General features: G+C 42.3%; 1 protein-coding gene across 3 annotated transcripts in view; it reads left to right on the top strand.

Moving 5' to 3' along the window:
• The first annotated feature begins 1,926 nt into the window (after window positions 1-1,926).
• The window catches only part of dyrk4 (dual-specificity tyrosine-(Y)-phosphorylation regulated kinase 4), a 31,386-nt gene continuing 12,632 nt past the window's right edge, over window positions 1,927-20,680 (top strand). The window contains exons 1-2 of one of the 3 annotated variants that reach the window (XM_085461195.1): window positions 1,927-2,165; window positions 2,714-2,783. In XM_085461195.1, coding sequence (XP_085317321.1) covers window positions 2,134-2,165; window positions 2,714-2,783 — 102 coding nt within the window. In that variant the 5' untranslated portion in view covers window positions 1,927-2,133. Of the gene's footprint in view, window positions 2,166-2,713; window positions 2,784-15,043; window positions 15,149-20,680 lie in introns of those variants that run through there. The other 2 variants (XM_085461194.1, XM_085461197.1) reach the window with 2 other exon arrangements.

Below are 20,680 nucleotides of genomic sequence, written 5' to 3' on the forward strand. Positions count from 1 at the left end.
TTATGTCTCTGTCTTCTTTAGTTGCTCTGTCTCCCCTATCACCTGTATCCCCTTGTCTAGTTCGCGTCTCTGTGTATCCTTAGTTCCTATTTCCCCGTGTTCAGTCAGTGTTTGTCTGCCCTGGTCCCACGTCTCTGTTCCCTTTGTTATAGTGCCTGCCTGTGAGTCTGTGTTATGTTTCCTGTTTTACTTTGAAAGTCCATGTCTGATGTTAATGTGTCTGGTTTTGCTTTCCCTTGTCTCGTTAGGCCTGATTTGCCCCAGCTGTGTTTCCCTCCTGTTACCCATTCCCTGATTGCTCCCTCTGTGTATTTAAGCCCTGTGTTTCTTTGTGTCTGTGTCGCGATCTACCGTTTACTTTGCTGTGTGTTTTGTCAATCCGCCGGTGTTAGTTTATTTTTGAGTTTTTCCAGTTATGTTTGCGTTCAGTATTAAAGCTGTTTTGGTTTAAGTTCTGTCTCCGGAGTCTGCACCTTGGGTCCTATTCCTGTTTGCACACAGCCACACCTAACAGGATGGGCCCGTGGCTGGATTGGTAAAGGGCAGAGAGCTCCAGTCCGACTCAGACGCCAGCAAGGTGGAGGTGGAGTACTGGTTTGGGCTGGTATCATCAAAGATGAGCTTGTGGGGCCTTTTCGGGTTGAGGATGGAGTCAAGCTCAACTCCCAGTCCTACTGCCAGTTTCTGGAAGACACCTTCTTCAAGCAGTGGTACAGGAAGAAGTCTGCATCCTTCAAGAAAAACATGATTTTCATGCAGGACAATGCTCCATCACACGCGTCCAAGTACTCCACAGCGTGGCTGGCAAGAAAGGGTATAAAAGAAGAAAAACTAATGACATGGCCTCCTTGTTCACCTGATCTGAACCCCATTGAGAACCTGTGGTCCATCATCAAATGTGAGATTTACAAGGAGGGAAAACAGTACACCTCTCTGAACAGTGTCTGGGAGGCTGTGGTTGCAGCTGCACGCAATGTTGATGGTGAACAGATCAAAACACTGACAGAATCCATGGATGGCAGGCTTTTGAGTGTCCTTGCAAAGAAAGGTGGCTATATTGGTCGCTGATTTGTTTTTGTTTTGTTTTTGAATGTCAGAAATGTATATTTGTGAATGTGGAGATGTTATATTGGTTTCACTGGTAAAAATAAATAATTGAAATGGGTATATATTTGTTTTTTGTTAAGTTGCCTAATAATTATGCACAGTAATAGTCACCTGCACACACAGATATCCCCCTAAAATAGCTAAAACTAAAAACTACTTCCAAAAACATTCAGCTTTGATATTAATGAGTTTTTTGGGTTCATTGAGAACATGGTTGTTGTTCAATATAAAATTATTCCTCAAAAATACAACTTGCCTAATAATTCTGCACTCCCTGTATGCCCGTAAGAAGTAATTTCAAAAATTGTTTTTAATTAAATATATTTCAAGAAAACATGGCATTGCTAGCAAATAAGAATGCTCGATTTTGCCACCAGTCTTCAGTAGACTGGGTGTCTGCATGTTTGTACTGGGCGGCAGGTGTGGGCTTATGCTAGCGCCTGCTTGCTTATTAGAAGTGCTCTGTTTGGACTTTGAATGAAGAGAGTTATTCTGAACTACAGAGACAAATTCTGCATTATTCTTTCTATTTATTTATCACATTACTTAATATTTTAATATTTTATTCAAAGGGCTAAAACGAAACATGGTAACCAGGTTAACATTAGCAGCACTAGTTTCTTTTGAAATTTGGAATCTTTTTAGAAAGAATTTGTATCTTTGTAGAAATATGAAAGTATGCGGGCCCTCCTTTACGCCGTGCTACGTCTCTGTTGCCGGTGTGGTCACTGAGTGCTGCAATATGTGGGAAACGTGTAGCTCAGCGGGTGTCCTCTTCTCCCTTTGTCTCGTGCTCTCTCACACGGGCACACTCGTGCAACTAAGCGCCTACGTCAGAAAAAAGGGAGAACAACACTGTCAGTGAGCACTTGGTGTACAACGGCCATTGTGTTTGGGATAAGCCGGTGGTGGTAACTACGACAGCACGAAGGCTGCCAGCCGTTTGTTATTACCGCCTAAAAACCTGACTAGCGGGCATGCCGCGCATAACCGCTTCATCAACACCACCTTGCTGATCACGTCAACATGAGCGCGCCGAACAAGTCTTCGGAGAAAAGGTTTGTGTGGTCCTCTTTTAGAAGTTTGTGGTATGTAATGCTGTGCACTCTGCATTTAGTGAAATATATAAAGAAGTAAATAAATGCCCATGAAGAGTTAACGTAGACGTTTTTAGTTCGTAATGGGATTTAGAGTCTCTTCTTTACATTCCCTGTTTACCGATAAAGCTATTTAATCCTAGTGACACTTTCAGTTTTATGAATGGACTGGATGAAGAGTTGAATGTGTTTAATAAAAGACAAACTTGTGTCCAGAAGGTGTCAGTGTAGTGTACGCAGTAAGCTGCTGAGGAAGAGTCCGCGTCTGTGTCTGCTGTAAGAAAAAACAAACTTCACAGTATGCAAACATTACATCTGCATGTGGTTTCAGTCTGAAACCGCATGCAGATGTAATGTTGGCAACAAGGATGACAATAATTAGTGCAAGACTTATGCTTCTGAAAGATGAATCAATATGCGTTGGCATAACTGAAGAGTAATTTAATCTGCAGTTGATAAAGCAGCAGGTTTATGTTGTTATACTATTATCTTTTTTTTTCTTTGAACAGAAACGGCCCCAAAAATAAGCTGGATAAGCTTTTAAAGGAGAGAAAATGCACATTTCCCCTTCTGATCAAGGTATGGAAACAGCAATTTGTCTTACCACTGTGCTTTATTATTTCAACTGTATACTAAATCTTGAGAGGGGTTTTTTCTTTTAATTGTGCCATCATGAAAGCTTAATGTATTACATAAGTTAGTGTTGTTGCCAAGGTTTTGTGGGGTGACGGAAGGCCTCCAAGTAACCAAACACCCCGAGTTCATCTGCAGGCCATTAAATAAATGTTATTTGGGTGATTGTGTGCTCTCAGCAGAAGTGATTTATTGGGGAACATGCTCTCCCTTGTAAAGTTCTTGGCCTGCACCATGGAAGCATCTGAGAGATGTGCTCTATTCCCATTTGCTGGGAAGAGCAAAACTACTCGATGGCGAATAGCTATGACGTTACACGCGTCCCATATCTGAAGCTTTCCGCGCGGACACCTGTGTTAACCCCATCATCTCTTCTTCCTGGAAGGTTCCACAGCTTTAAACTGTGCCCTGCAAGGACACATTCATGCAGGGGTGGACTGATTCGCCCACCCCCTCCCTTCTGCATGATGGGATTAGTGTGTTTCAAAGCACCTGAGACCTCCCTCGCTGAGCTCCTATCGGACACTTTTATAGTTACTGTTGATTAAACTTTTAATACAGTTTGGACCTCTTTGCCAATAGTGGACAAAGACCAGTGGAGGAGAAATTACTGCATCCTTTAATGCAACAAAGATCATGCTCACTGTTGTCTTTCTGTAAAGCATCCTGGGTTCAGCGTCATTCAGACTATTTTTAAGTAAAGCAGGGATATTTTGATAAAGAAAATAGATGAGCAAGGTGGAGAAACAAACGAGAGAACATATGAATTTGGGGAATTGGGGACACCAGATTGATATTGCATGTGTGTGTGTTGGGTTTGAGAGAGTGGGAATTTAATGACCTGTGGAGAGGGCCAAATCACAGCAATAAGAAAGCCCATCGTCACTTAAAACAGCACAACCAAGCCAAGCTCGGTTTGTGTCTTCCATGTGGATTACTGCATACTGCAGAATGGGTCAGCTAAACGCATCCTTGTTTAATCCTATCATGGCTCCTCTTATTCTTTGATCCCAACACTTAAAAAAGGCCCTCAAACAGATATCCTTATTAATTAGCAATAGAACTCCCCACAGGTTGTTGAGCTAAAAGATGCCCAACATAAGAAGGCTGAAAAATCTTTGATCATCAGTGAGATATTTGATAGAGTGGTAGCTGAGGCATCATTTGAAGCTGCCATGGATGGTTAGGGTGTCAGTTCAAAAGATTTTTCTGGTTTTCTAAGTTAGGCTATCGATGCGAAGCATTTGCGTCATTGCAAAATACGGACGCAAGCAGCTGCTCTCAACAGATGCTTGCTGAGACTGGAGCAGGCAGTGTCTTTTCAAGTTTGCAGCTTTCGTATATTATGACTCACTGCTCAAGTCCACTTGATCATTTAAGAATGCTTTTTATATCTCACAGTGACTCATGCATGTACTTGGACATATATGACTAGGGTTGCCAACCGTCCCTTAAAATACGGAATCGTCCCGTATTTAGAAACAAAAGTACACGTCCCGTATTGAGCTAATAAGGGACGCACTTTGTCCCGTAATACAGTGAGAATCAAAAGTAGTCTATAAATGTTAATGGAATTAACACTTTGTTGGAAAACATAATTCCCAGCCCCTCTCCTGCTTTGTGACCAATGAGCTGACAGCACACTTATGACAATTCGAGTATGACAATTCAGATTATCTCATTGGTCGAGGAAAGGTCGCTTACAGAGAAAATACCGGAAGACAACAGATGACCACAACAAGAAGCATGGCCAACAGGGAAACAAACGCCGACACTGCGGTGCAAGTCTCGGATGACAGTACACCTAAAGCTGGGCAGACACTGCGCGATTTTCAAACTGCACGATTGACTCGCAGGGGTTAGAAGTTCGTATGTCACGATGCAGGTCTCACACTATACGGCCCGATGCTCTGATGCGACCTGAGTGCTCACACTGTGCCTCCATAAAATGAAGGTTATAACAGAAAATCTGTCGCTCTGTCTTTCACTCACACAGACACACCACCACCATCAACTTTGCTAAATTGCTAATGAAAAACATGATCAGGCAGCTGTGATTGAGCAGCAGTGTAGATCCAACTATTTTCACGGTTGTTGTGGTCGTGATAATTTTGTGATGCCACATCGAAAAGGCTCGGATGAGCTTTCCAAAGTTCTACAAGTTGTGCCTCCATCGCTTGTGTCCAGATCACACGCTGCACAGCCGTGCTGCTCCGTCTTTTTCACCGACGTTTACGTGTTTGCGCGTGCGCAGTGTGAGCGGCTGCGGTGACACCCTCACGAGCGATTGATGATCGGGAGCTGGTCGTGAGGTGTTAATCACTTCTCGTTACCCCACGTATACTACACGACGCACGATGAAGGCCAAAATCGGTCTGATCACCAAATCCGTCGCACGACTCAGAAATCGTCTCAAAATGGGCCAAAAATCGCACAGTGTGAGCCCAGCATTAGAGCAGCAATGTTTGTTCGCTCAGAGAAAGAAAAATAGGCTGCAAAAGCACAGGGAGGAATGGGAAAAGGAAAACACCTGGCTGGAAAAAGTTAATATGGGCATGTGCAGTGAATATCAGCGCTATGTGGCCAGAAGTGTGATAATATAACTTATTTTGTGTAATAAACATCTGCAAGGATAGATGATTACAACAAATAGATCACTAATACATAAAAGTAATACATAGATGAATAATGATGATGAGTTATGATGCGTAATCATGGGAACAAGCGGGTTTACAAACAGGAGCAGCTGATTAGCATTAGAAAAGCTGAAATAATACCTCAACTGAAGCCAATTGTACTAAATGCACTAAATGTGCACAGTTACAAGAATATTTTTCTTTCTATTGTTTTCTATTAATTTATATAATTTTAAGTTAAGCAGGACAGAGTTCTTTTAAAGAAAGATTTACTTATGTTCTCAAAAGTTAAGCATGACAGGCTTCTGTTTAAGAAGGAGACCTGTTTTATGTGTTAATGTTGTCATTTTGAGCTAAAAATAAATGGCTAAATGATCATTAGTTTCCCATGTGTTCATATCACAAAGAATATGCATCTGCTTAAATCAAATTCAAGTCAAATGGTTAAAAAAAATAATTTCACACACAAAAAAAGAGCTACCACACTGGGAAGCATAGCTGGACTGGCCATCGGGCATACCGGGCATTTGCCCGGTGGGCCGCTGGCGATTTTTTGTTTTTATGGGCCGATGGATTTTTTTTAATTTTTTTTAATTTTTATTTTTTTTTAGGAAGGGTATATATAATGAAAGGTGTTGGATTGGCCAATTGGTCATGATCGACTCTGGGCTGGACCAATTACAGCCGAGGAGGCTGGATGCACCCTCCCCCTTGTTTAGCAATCACGTGATTTTCGCGCATTGCATGCCGGGAACTCGTGGCAAAACAATCCAAGTACCGCATCAAATGCAAACATTTGCAGCACCGCAAAACGTTCATTCTCCGGTTCCAATACCTTCTTTTTTTTCTTTGCCGCACAAAAAAGGAATGTACAAAACAAAAGGAGAACAATGCCGGTCCGTACAAAGACAGACTCGACGAAAAGACAAAGAAAAGATACGAGGAAAAAATCAAAGGAGTGAAAGAGTGGACAAAAGACGTCAGCGTGCTGCCCAACTTTCACCACGCTCAGATTTATAATTATACGCTTCTTGGAGTGAGTGCATACACTCATGAACTTTAGTAACTTCAGGTCACTGCAACAAGCCCAGGTACAGTTTACCGACGGATGGGTACAGGACCTTGAAATGCACCGTGTAGAACGAAAGACTATTGTACATATCATAAGTTTACCAGTCTCACAAATCGTCTTCATAAATACACATTCATTAACAGTTTATTAATAGGACCTTTGAGCTCAACGGTAATTAATTAGTAGTGGAAATAATTTCTGGTAGTGTAACAGTGTTTATGTGGTATTATTCCACTTGCCACAAATATCAGTGTAATGGGGAAACAGCGCCCCCCCTCTCGGTGTGGCTGGCTGCAGTAATCGCTGCCAGTCTGCCGTAGCCATACGAGAGGTGAGTTGTATTGTTCCGCACACAATATAGCTAAGTAGTACAGACACATAAAACATGTTTGATTAGCTGACGAGCACCGAGTGTAATAAGTGCTTAGTGGACACATGTCCAACACCAGTTTTATGTACTTTTCATTTGTTTATTAATGTGTGAAACTGCATGCTAAAGCGGAATGCTAATGAGATGTTCTGCCGTAGTGTGCTGTGCGGAGTGGTGTGTGGCGAGCCTGTGCACTGATAATACACCGTTGTTTCCATTCAGGAAATAAAGTGGCAACGATCGATCAGAGACTCCTTGTCTTTTTAAAAACACTACACAACGCAGAGTCGAGGAGTCTGGGCCGAACTGTTGCAGCGGGATGAAGCAGAAACCGGTTACAGTAGCATTACAGAAATGTAGCAGTGACAATAATATTGTATGTTGTAATCGCAATGGACAATTAGTGATACAAAACAACTGTTTTATCTTGTGAATAAAAGTATATGGTTTTGTCAGTGTACCATGGTTATAACAGAAGCGAAACGCAATATTGTGTCAGGACAATTCACTATTTATGCACAATAAACAAAGGAGCATAGCGCGACAATTTCTGTTCAGCGCCAGACTTGCTTGTAATCTATATCACCAATTATGTTAAGAAAAATGACGCATTAACTACTACAAAACTCTGACCTTTGTGGGAATGCTTGGAGCAGACTAACCTGTGAGCTGGAGTGTTCTGGGACGTTATATTTGGTATATCCAGACCATCCGTCGGCTCTTACTTCGGAAACATGGCTTAAAAATTTTCACTTCAACGACGTAATCCGATAAAAAAAAACGATCTCTTTACCCATCGGCTTCCCGTGGCTGTCATGCGACCGGCTATTGCAGTTAATAATACAACAGCTTCTTGCCATTTTTTGGGTTTCTTTTTATCGCTGTGTGACTGAGTTCAATTGAAAGCCTGCGTGCGCTAGTACCTCTTGCCACAAGTTCCCAGAATCCTTTGCGGTTTTATCCCTGAATGACGTCACATTTCAATCTTTATCCTGGTGGGCCGGTCTCTAGTCAAAATGCCCGGGCCGATTTTTTGTCCCAGTCCAGCCTTGCTGGGAAGGGTGAAGACAACTGGGTTGCCCGGCCCTGGCCACGAGGTGTCCCTTATTTATTTTTCAGGGAGTTGGCAACCCTATATATGACTTACATATGGACATTCATCCCGTTACTGAAGCTCAATGTTTGCCTTATACTGGGAGCTTCATGCACGTGCACATCTCTATGTTAAGAGATTTCTTACCCCATGGCTCATGAATTAGCTGAATAAAGTTGTAACATTAAATAGTGTAATTGGAATAGCAGATCTGCAGTTTAAATTTAGCACTGAAATGCCTGCATAAAAGTTTTATAAAAGCTTGTATAAAAACACAGTAGCAGACTACGTTAGATTAAGACCTTGATTATATTTCTTGCACTTCTTGACATGCTTCACTGCATTGCACCTGGTCAGCCACCTCCACAGAATGTGGAATAAGGAGTGTGCCACCCTATTATTCTAATGAACCTTGCCCCTGATAGAGTTTCTCATCACTGCTTTGTTCCTTGATGACACCGGACCCCTGAATAAAAGCCGGTCATTTAGAGAGACATAGGGTTCACCTCTTCTGAATGACAGGCTGATATCGATGTCAGTGAGCACAGAGTTCACACTGTCACTTTACTGCAAAGTTGACTCTGCGCGTAAATTACATCTGAAGTACGATGAGCTTAATTCTAATCATGTCCTAATCAAACGATCGTTTCTTGTTTCTCATTCCGAGCGTGTTTGCGGATCTGCTTTCCTGCACTGTGTTCCCTCGAGTTTATGTTTATGCATGGAAGATGTTGTGTGTGCCAACTGAACGGCCTGCGGCTTGTTTGTCACATGGCTCTCACTCGTGTCAACATGTGAATCTCCATGATCACCAAAATAGTTCCAGCCATAGCAACATTTTCATTTCTGCCAGCGATTGCTATTCCTCCCACTGGTTCCTGCAAGCTGGGCAGGTCTCATACTGCCAAGGTGTGATCCTGGTTAGGCCACCATGTCACGGCTAAATTTCACAATGGTGAGGAGGTGTAGCGATGCTGCCCCGGAGAGGATCAAGAGGCCAGAACACTCCTCGGCCGATAAACATTAATTGGATCTACAAAGAATGCTGTGTAAACAGCCACCCAGGGAGTTTAGTTAATGAGTGTCTGGTTTAGTTGCATGAAGTGTCTGTTTTCCTTTAACAGTGAGTCATGCAGTACCGAGCTGCAGGGTATGCCAACGTCCTCCCCCATCACACCCTTTCGTTCCATCTCCATAGGCTCAGGAGAATTGTTGTGTAATCTGGTCTAATCTAAAATATCGTTATATAAAAGGACACATTTGTTGCGATTGGTTCACTGATTCCTACACAGTTTTACAGTATAATGCAATATCTAAGAATATGAGATGTGACTACTTTAAATCATCTAGTAGTTTTGCACAGTTTTGATTGAAGCAGCAAATTCAAACTTCACTGTTGGCTGAAAATGAAAAGTGTTTTAAAACCCCCCCACTAATAATAAGTATTTGTGTCTTTTACTATGATGATCATTTATGTAATTATAATTGCACTTCCTCTCATGAAAGCTTGTAATTGTATTACATAATCAGGATCACATTAATCAGGATTTACCTTTAAGCCACGCCTGTGCTAGCCAGAGTGTGTCAGTATACACCTGTAGAAATGGGGAAGGACTCAATGAATGTTTCATTCTTCATTGTTTGCATCCATCATGCGAGCCATGAGATTAAATCCTGCAATTTGTGCTAATGATACACTTTGAAGGCTGTATATTGTCTGTCTTTGTCTAGCTCAAACATTGGCTGCTTCGTACCCGGGTGGTGCAAAGGCTTGTTGTGGTAGGTGACAGGAGAGTAAGTACTTTGGGGTCAGAAGTGGACAGTTGATCTTACCTAGGTGATAAGGCTCAACTTTGTCCCACCACTGGGACGCAAAAAGGTTGGCTGGTTGGTGGGTTACCATAACTTAGCTTGCCAACTGATGATTAGAAAGTAAAGGAGGGGATGGTTTCTAGGAAAGCTGAAAATGGAAAATTAAATGCTGTGTTGCCTGGAGATTATAGCTCACTTGGCGCAACATTAGACCCATTTGTAGACAAGGTTTGTGGTCACAGGGCTGCCAGAGATGTCAGGCCATCATCACTCACACAGGTCTGATGGCACAAGCGCGCCGACTCCATCCTCAGGTTCTCAAACCTGGCAGGGCAGAGTCTGGGGCATTTAGGTCAGCGCCCGCACCGCACACGACAGGGGGTAAATCCTGCGGTGTTGTAAACATATTTAGCAGTGAAACATATCACACACACACATTTTGATTATAGAGCTGAACTCTGACACACACATGCACCTGCAAACATTTTACGCCTCAGCTGCCTCACAAGCAGGCCAATTAATTTCATCTTATTGGGTTTATTGAAATAACAGTGCAGCGGTCTGAGCCAGACATGGGGCCCTGGGTCAGGGCTCATTCCAGGGAAGGAATGCCGCAGATCTTAGATGAAAGAATAATTCATGAGGTAAGACTTCCAGCTCTATATTAATTTAGAAAGAATAAGATAAATATAGGCTATGGTGTCTTACTAGAGATTGTATCAGTAGAACTGCTGTAGCGACATCATGACTTTTAACTTGAATGCATTGAATATCTCCAAAATATTTAGTTTTGATGTGAACAGAACAACAGAGCTCGGAGTATCCAAAGCTGGATCCAATCAATGTTGATGAGACTAAACCCAGCCAGGCTATCGACTGTTACTGAGCTAGAATATGTTTTGTGTTTTTATTCTTGTAGTTGTAGGGCATCAGTACAATCGGTTTCCTGGCCTTTTAAAATTTCACAAACAGAAAAGACTTCCAGCGTGTTTTTAATGGTTTTCAGAGAATAGCTGCACAGCGATGCAGTGCGAAGAACAGTTAGACCTGCAGGAGTACTTTTGGCTGTTGACTATGTGTCTCACTGCAGCTCAAAAGATTAAGAGAGGTGAAGAAATAGCAACGCAAAATGTTTAAAAAAGACTATTTTCTGACTGAATCACAGAGCTTTTATGACCACATAACATTTTATTTTAGTTACAGTTAAAATCTTTGGGATTTCTTTCTGTGTTGAGGCATTCAACAAGGGTGCAACGGGTAGCAAGCATTCAGTCTGTATGTTGGATTAATTTCAAACAGTGAGGGGTTTATCTGTCGGTGCCACGATGGGGAAGTATAATAATTCCACCACAGCCCCATCAACCCCCGATCAAGGCCACAGAAAAATGACCTGTGGCCCAATTCTGGTGTTTTCTGTGACAGTCTGTCTGATAAAGGAGGCAGACAGGAAGCTCTTGTATATCTGTTTGTGGTTATTACAGTACATGAAATGGTGAAGATTGTATTATAGTGCATGGGAGGATTATACATGTAGGTGGTCCCGACGGGCCAGCACAGTTGACACAAATATGAAGTAGTAGGTCAGCCTCCACAACCATCGAACACCCCACACAAACATATAAATCACAACAATATAATATTGAAGTAAAATAAATATTATGTGTTTGAAGAGAGTTCAGCAGCTTTTTGTCACAATCTTTCGTTTTTAGAAATCTGACTCATCACACTTTGTTAGCCTCAGATCATATCATGAAATCATATCACATAGTGCCATTTAATTTCATGTTTGTCTTTGATTTTGCTTTTATTTGCTATTTTATGACATACGTTACAACTTAAACATTAGAAAATATTCACTGGTTTGCTTTAAAGGCTTATCCAGTTCAGGGTTTGGAGGAGCTGCGGCGTATCCCAGCTGTCGAGGGGTGAGAGGAGGGGCAGGTAGACAGGTAGCACCTCACACCTTCAGTCTATTTAAAACTGGTAATTAACCGAACCTCTTGTTAGGTGTGGCTGTGTGCAGGCAGGAATAGGACCCAAGGTGCAGACTCCGGAGACAGAACTTAAACCAAAACAGCTTTAATGCTGAACGCAAACATAACATAACTGGAAAAACTCAAAAAAACAAACTAACACCAGCGGATTGACAAAACACACAGCAACATAAACGGTAGATCGCCACACAGAGAAACACAGGGCTTAAATACACAGAGGGAGCAATCAGGGAATGAGTAACAGGAGGGAAACACAGCTGGGACAAATCAGAACTGACGAGACCAAAGAAGCGTAAACTGAACACACTGAGATAAGACAGAGACCTTCAAAGTAAAACAGGAAACACATAACACAGACTCACATGCAGGCACTACAGAGGGAACAGAGACGTGGGACCAGGGCAGACACAAACACTGACTGGATGTGGGGATACAGCAGACAGGGAAGACAGCAACTATGGAACACAGACAGAAAACCAGAACACTAAAACTCTAACCAACCCCACCCAGAGAACCTAAACTAAGAATGATCCTAAAACCCATAAAGCAAAGCTAGAATATAATGAAATAACAAAATCAAAGAACCAAAAACACAAAACACTGGGTCAACGACCCAGGGACCCTAACACCTCTGGGAGAAAGCCAGAAATCCCACTCAGGACAACAAACAAGACTTTGGTCTAAAGCAACAGTGCTAACCACAAAATGTCCCCATTATTGGAAAATATCCTCATTGATATTTTCTTATTATAAATCAATTCATTAATTTATTCATCAGGACAAATCTGCTCAGTTGACTTTGATTGCAGGATGTTTTTGTCAAACAGGGCAGATACTTTTCCAAATTTAGACAATGTTTTACTACAAACGGTGGCTTGTGTTTCTGTTGATGGACACAAGTCGACTTGAGGTTATTTGCCTGTTTTTGTCTCACCGTCTTCACCCTGCTGGAGAGAGCCTCTCCACGTGCCTAATAAGATTTCGCTTGCCTGGGAACTGCTTAATTTTCAGCTTTACTCAAATAAAGAAACACAGACACTAACATAGCAAACATGAATGCAATCACACAGATACAAGCACACAGACCTCCTTATAGAGAATGGGGCTGAGCGGGCTAATATTCAGAATGTGGCTTGATTGTAATTACTTTAATAAAAACAGATTATCAGATGCCCTTTTAATGCAGCGACTCAATGACGACATCGTTATTGTTCTTCAGAAATGAACTCATTTATTTCCACAGTAGGTTTAACAGACTGGGGATCTTAGCCACAACACCTTTGCAAAATTTGCACTTTTGCACAAAAACTGTTTACATATAATGTATGTTACAAGTGAGTTTATAATCACCTGTGTGACTAAAGTGTATGTGGTTGTGCCACCTTGTGAACTTGACCCATATTGCACATGGTGACATGCTGTTACTGAGACGTCTGCTGTGCATTTTAAACTGCAGATGCTGCATTGCACCTGCCAGCCGGGTCACACTACCCACATACCTCTCTGCCATGTGGGAGGGGACACTGACACGGTCTGTTTTGGCCGATAACCCATCTTCTTTCAATTTGCCTGCACCTGGCAGCGATTAGCCAAAGGCCCAACAGCATGTAAGGCACCAGGTTGCAGTCCTCTCAGAGGTGGCAGGTTGGTCATGACTTAACAGACTTACTGTTCGTTCTATCCAGATCAGAGACATTAAAAAGGTATAGCCCAGTTATATGACTGATCCAGCTGGTTGAGGAGCAAATGAATTAAATAATACAGGACAAGAGAATACAGGATGAGAGAAGTGATACAGCAGCTACTGTACCTCAAGTGTCTCAATTGGCTGACTGAGCAGTAATGGAATACAGTACCCTGGTGCTTCATGCTACAGGAATAGCAACATTTTTCCTGTCACCAAAACATGGTGATTTACAGATTTTATTTTTAGTGGAGGGGTGGAACCTGTGTGAGCGCAGCGTGCTTGTGCTTACTGACAGCGTGTCCTTTGGTCTTTGGTATGACTGCAACATTTAATATGAACTGTTGCACTCTTATCTCCCTAATAACTGGACTTTAAATAGAGAGCTCCTCCGATAAATTATTTAATCATCGGCAATAAATTAAAAAGAAATACAGAGAGATAATTACAACACTTGGTTACCCAATGACTATCTGCAGTAAAAAGCTATAGTCAGCATTTGTCTCCTGTCCTGCTGTGGGCTCTGCTGTTTCTGCTGTTGTGTGTAGCAGGCAGGAGGCCAGGGGTAGCTACAGGAGGGTGGGGTGGCTAAGCTGTTTGTTAGCAAGACTGTAGCATCTCACAGGGGTTTGTGCAGCAAGTAAAGCAGCTAAAGAGGTGTAGAAGAGTAGAAGAGATGGAGGGGTGGATAAGGAGAAGCAGGCAGGGGGATATAACATCCCCGTTGTCTTTGTCTCCAGGATACAGTGACAAGTGAGAAGGAAGAGGAAAGTTGCAGGCATCTGTTGAACCACATGGGAGGGCCATTAGAGCTGCACCACCTCCCCATCTGACTTCCCCACGAAGTGCCCACCTGGGAGGATGATGAGCTCTGTACCTGTCTTTTCTCATCTGCCTAGTCCCAGCTCACCACTTCCCACCCCCTGTCCTTCACTCCCAGAGGCCTCTTTTATGGCAAAGTCAGTGCCAGGCCCCTGCTGCTTTGTCTCCGGCTCAGGATGGGTCCCCAGTCAAGTCCCATCCATACGTCACTGGCAGCAGCAGACAGAGAGCACTCCCTCACTCATAATAGCAACCGCACAAAGCAATAGCATCCTCTCAGTGTCTGTCGGCAGTCTGCCTCTCTGTTCTGGATAAAACCTGGGGCAGAGAAAAATACTTTGCAGAAACCTGACAGAGAAGAAACCACAGAGGTTTGGAATATAACCTCGTCTAAATGAATAACTCGATGAAGCAAGGTCCAGATTGTAGAGGAGTACTGTTCAGAGTCACAAGAAGTTTTCAGGGAACTTATCGTTTATGGAAACTTATCATCGCTTAGGTTTGTAGCATCGAGGTTCTGTCAAGTTGGAGAAATTTTTGTTTTTTAACAAATGGAGCTCAACTAGACCAAAAACCTACTGGAAATGCAGGCCTGGTATCATCACTGCAATCATAATCTTTTCATTTGCTCCTCAAACAAGAGGCCATCTGTCGTTACGGCACCTCTGGATGGAAATAGTGTCTAGAGGTTGAGATGTCGTTGAGGCTGCGGCTGTGACAGCATGGAGGAGATGTGCTATGTGGGAAGACGGGACCTCACCTGCCTGCTGTGGTTTTAGCCTCCTCCATGGCTGCTGCTGGGGTAGGAACAGGAGGGTCAACCCAGAGGTATATTTAGCAACAGGACTGCCTAGATGGGACTAAAGGCAATCATTTGTTTCCATTCTCCAGACAGCCACACCCACTTATCTGTTTTTAGTTAGAATTTATTTTTGTTTTTATTGATTTATTTTAAAGAAATGCTCACAGGCTTTACATTTTGTGCTATGACACCCGTCAATAAACTGTGATCCTTTGTTTCTTGATTTTTCTGTTCTCATTGTTTCTATACTCCATATCTGAGTTTTTTACTTCAGGTGCTCTCATGCGGCGTCTAATGTGTTGTCACCTGGGTGACAAAACAGAAGCTGCTTAAATACTCTTCCAGGATAAGTGTGGCAAGGTTTACAGTCCTCTATGTGCAGTCAAGATAGCTGTTTCATCTCGTTTCTAGTCTTTATGCTTGGCTAAGCTGCTTTTATTTTTAGCATGCACATGAGAGAGAAGTCAATATTCTCATCTAACCCCCCTTTTCCAGTCATGCTGCAGTATAGATGCATGGTAATGAGTTTTGTCAATATTAATGAGACTTAAAGGAGTCCTTCCACCTCTGAGAGGACCGCGTGCTCACTGTCACTATGTTCACCTCCCTCTTGGATGGCTTCTCCACCAACAGGGGACAAATACTCTCAGTGGCTCAGCTCTAAACCTTAACTTATCATTGGTAGCACCTTCTTCATATTTGGTCATTGTCCAAAAATAATGCTGCAAGATTATTCAGCATTATTTATCATACAGCTTGATTTCAAAATGAGATGCTAGGTTACTGTCTAAAGTGAAAGGCAGATTGTGAGGATAAGAGCATCTTTCTGTACTGTCTTGCATTACATTTTATTTGAACTACACTCTAGGTATTTGGGAATTTAGTATATTAAATAATTGCTTTATATAGAATTTTAGCTACCTGCTAGTATCGCAGATGCTACCCTGGCTCTTTCATACATAGCCCCTTGTTATTGTTCTTTTATAGACCCAGTCATGTTACTAACCTTCTGCCTAGAAATCTGAATTTGTGAGCTTTGCATTATCTAATTTTCCAATTGTCATTGCCGGCTTAATTTCAAGCATTTAAACGTCTTTGGAAACAGGATTGTATGTCTGACTAAACAAATACAGCAAGAGAAATAAGAGAACAAGAGAACAGATAAGAGTATAATGAGGGTAGTAGCAGCAGCTTCCTCAATAGATGCTCATTCCCAGAGCTGATTACTGAAGTAGCCACTGTTGTTGCATAACTGCTGTCGTCTTATCATATTCATCTCTTGTACTGGTTCCGGGCTAATCAGCACATGGAGCACTGAGTTGTTTCCCTCCTGCAGTGTGGATTAGTCACTGGAAAGCAAATAATCTCGTCTTACATTTGCATCACATGATGCAAATAGGTTTTGTTTTGTTGTAAACAGCAGCCATTTTGACATTTTACAGCAGGGTAAACAAAGGTAATTAAACATTTTAATTGTGTCTTTTTTGGCTCAGTGTAATAAATGATAGTTCCACCTGAGTTTACCTGGCCATAAACTGTCAGAATGGCTGTTGTGAAAGGGCCCCATGCTCTAATATGACTTTGAAGGGTAAGGTGTGTTTCATATGTCAGTCAGGGTTCAAAACACGTAACTGTTGTGTCAAGGTGAAATGAAAGTTCATTGCTATTTCTTCTGGGTTTTATGTAGGGCTGCCACAAACAATTATTTTGATAGTCGACTAGTCACCGATTATTTTTGCGATTAGTCGGCTAATCAGATCATCATCCATTGGACGTAAAACGTACAGCTTATTGCACCAGCAGCATCTGCTCTTATATAACTATCATTAGCTTACAGCTTTAAGTGTTTAAGGTCTGTGCTAACTAAAAATAAAGACAAGATGATAGTTTATTAAATTTTAATGACATTTGCAGATTGTTTCGGTGAAGTTTAATAAACTCCTTGCTATCTAAAATGTAACAGGACACCGGAGTAAATTCTCGAGCATCTCACACTTCTGATAATCAGCTGTCTGCTTGACGTTTATTCAGCTGTGTAAAAACTATAACTTTAATCTCAGCCAAACCGATTTACTCAGGAACAAATGAAAACCATTGGCCGGGAGTCCGGTGTTCTCACCGGCTCTAGTGAGCCTTGAACCCCGGCTAGCTATCGAGCTAGTGGGTAACAGATGTCTCCGAAAACGTCGGAGCGCTTTTGAAAATGTGTATTGATAAACTGAGCAGATATTTGAGGTTTACACAGCTACATTCCCGCCTGAAAATATGTTAAACGTTTATTTTGTGACCCAGGAAGAATAATAAGAGTAACATTAAAACTAACTAGCTGCCGCCATTGTTGGAAACTGAGCTGGGCCGCGCTATGAATTCTGGGATAGGTTGGGCCACGAAGTATTCACCCGACCCATCCTTCAAATCTGGGGAAATGAAGGGCGCATTTGTCTGAGTCTTCGAATTTGGACAGTCTTCGTCGATTCGCTGTAGCGTAATCGGCCTCCAAATGCGGGCACTGTCACTACCCGATCCGTACCACGCACGTGCAAAAAGCCACTACTTCCGCTCGAAGCCTTTTATGATGGTTACGGTCAGATTATCTGTTGAGATGTTAAGAATAATAAGTATCTCTTAAAATGTTTGCAATAATGAAACATTTCAATATAATGTAGACAAAAACGAAAAATAAAAAGATAGTTACGGATCAGGACTCCCCGATCCGTACCGCGCATGTGCAGATGTTCTCTTCTTCTTCTGTTTCGTTTAATGGCAGTTTACTCCCCAGTGTACGGGGATACCGCCACCTGCTGACCGAGCAAATGAACCCTATTGTAAACTGAACTAGTGTCATTACAAACACGTACTCAACTGTGGTTATCGAGTGTTTATGTTTGTCTGTGTGGAGAGGATTGTTGGAATAGTGATGATGATGTCCGCTATAATTGTCAATTGTCAGTAAACACTTAACCTGGCTGATGAATCTTCATGTGACATATTACTAAGTCAGTATTATTAAGTCTATAATTAGGTGCCATTCTTCTTATTTTATGGCACTGTTGTTCAATCGGGGGACGCTCTCTTTTGAGGAGAAAAGCATGAATTTGTTTGTATACGGATTATCCATTGTTTAAATGTCCCGGGCAGTCGAAAAGGAGGCAGAGCTGTTGAGAAATGCTAGGAGCTAACTGGGCGCTAACCGTGTCACTCAAATACATTAGCTGTGTCCCAAAACGTCGGCTGCATCCTTCGGAGGCTGCATTTGAAGGCCGATTACGTCACAGCCAGGCGACGAAGGCTGTCCCAATTCGTCGACTCCTTCAAATGCAGCCGACAAATACGTCCTTCATTTTCCCGAATTTGAAGGATGGGTCGGGTGTTTCCTTCGTGGCCCACCATATCCCAGAATTCATAGTGCGGCCCAGCCAATTTCAGTTTCCAACAATGGCAGCTGCTGCTAAGTTTTAAAATTACTCTTATTAATCTTCCTGTGCCACAAAATAAACTTTTAACATATTTTCAGGTGAGAAAGTAGCTGTGTAAACTTCAAATATCTGCTCAGTTTATCAAGACTCATCCAGGCTGGAGAAACTGATCAGGAAGGCTAGCTCTGTGGTCGGCATGAAGCTGGACACTCTGGTGACAGTGGCAGAGAAAAGGACATTAAAGAAACTGCTGGACATTATGGACAATGCTGGGCATCCTCTGCACACGGCCATAAACAACCAGAAGAGTCTGTTCAGTGACAGGTTGCTTCTCCCCAAGACAAGAACTAACAGACTTAAAAACTCCTTTGTCCCACACGCCATCAGACTGTTTAACTCCTCTCTGGAGGGGAGAGGGAGGGGAAACAGGAGGACAAAGGAGGGGGGAACAACTAAGCTGTAGTGCCTCTGCACCTCACTGTGCAATACCTTGTGCAATACTTTTTGTAAATAGTCAACAGTGCAATAGACTCAATACTTGAAATGTGCAATTCACTTGTATTTTTATTTTTTATTCCTATTTATTCTATTTATCCCCTTTGTATATTTTATTTATATTTGTCTCTGTATTTATATATATGTGTGTGTGTGTGTGTGTGTGTGTGTGTGTATATATATATATATATATAACAATTCTGTAACTATAACTTTGGTCGTTGCTGTGCTTTTTTTGGAAGTCGAATTTCCCAGAGGAACCCACCCGAGGGATTAATAAAGTTCTATCTTATCTTATCTTATCTTAAGACATCGCATCTTTGCTAAAGTGCGCCGACGTTTTTGGAGACGTCTGTTACCCACCCGCTCGATAGCTAGCCGGGGGGTTCAATGGTCACTCGAGCCGGCGAGAGCAGCGGACTCCTGGCTTCATTGTTTTCAGACCCCCGCTGTCTTTCGCTACTAGGGTTAAATATCATATATAAGTCACTCGGATAACATAAAAATGTAATTGTTTGGCTTTTTTCGGTGTTTTATTTGTTCCGGAGTAAATCAGTTTGGCTGAGATCAAAGTTATTAGATTAAATAAAACTTTATTAATCCATCAGGTGGTTTCCTGTGGGATTTTCACACAGCTGAATAAACGTCAAACAGAAAACTGATTAAACAGAAGTGTGAGACGGTCGAGAATTTACGCCAGTGTCCTGTTATATTTTAGTTCGTTTATTAAACTCCACCGACACAGCGGTGACGCAAATCTGAAGGTTAGACCGTCCCATTTGACAAGCCTCACTAGGGATGGGTACCGGTATCCGGTGCCATGATGGCACCAGTTCTGTCATAAACGGTAGTAACCAGACCGAAAAGCAGCGCACATTTCGGTGCTTTTTTTTCCTGAGCTGTGATACACTTTAGATTCTAGCCAATCATTTTACGTTTCCAAGGATAGTAGGCGGGGCCAGGTACGTAGGTTCTTTTAGAGCAGAGCTACAGATTAAAAATGTCCAAGGCGAAGCGGTCAAAGTCTGGCTGTACTTCACAGCAAAAGATGCAAACTCAGCAGCAACAAGTGCTTTAAGCTGATACTGTGATACTGTCAAAGGAGGTAACACCTCAAATCAGATGAAACACCTGGCGACGCATAGCGTTTTTTTTAAAGCCGAGAAATGCACCGTATTTGATAGCTTGCTGCGAGACCTCACACCGAGCACATCTACTGTTATCGGACCCGGAGTTAGCAACATCCCCCGAGAACCAGAAGAGGAGAGTCCTGGCCCCTAGCCCTGCCAGTGTAGCAGAAATGATGAGGATGATGATGCAGCAGCAGCCGTTCTTCTCTGCGTGAGTAGCTTAATGTTGTTCGTGTGTAATTTACGTTGAGTAGGCTAACCACGTTATTACATTAATGCATGTAAGGTGAACTAGCAAACATCATCATAGCTACATGCGGCTGTCTTCTTGTTTGATGGCAGATACTCCCTTCACCCTGGCTAAAAAAGGCTAAAATGACCAAAGAAAAAGTGGAAAACAGTTAAACATGAGAGGTTTTTGGACAAAGTTTGTGTTTTTTTCCATTGTTTAAGCACTGCTTCCAGCCAAGAGTGATGCCATATATGCCCCATAGCTGCAGAAAAGGCTAACATTGTT

This window comes from Copadichromis virginalis, linkage group LG7 (genome assembly GCF_057382275.1).
Source record: "Copadichromis virginalis isolate Kocher_CV1m ecotype Utaka linkage group LG7, C_Virginalis_male_GT1.1, whole genome shotgun sequence".
NCBI classification, from domain to species: Eukaryota; Metazoa; Chordata; class Actinopteri; order Cichliformes; family Cichlidae; genus Copadichromis; species Copadichromis virginalis.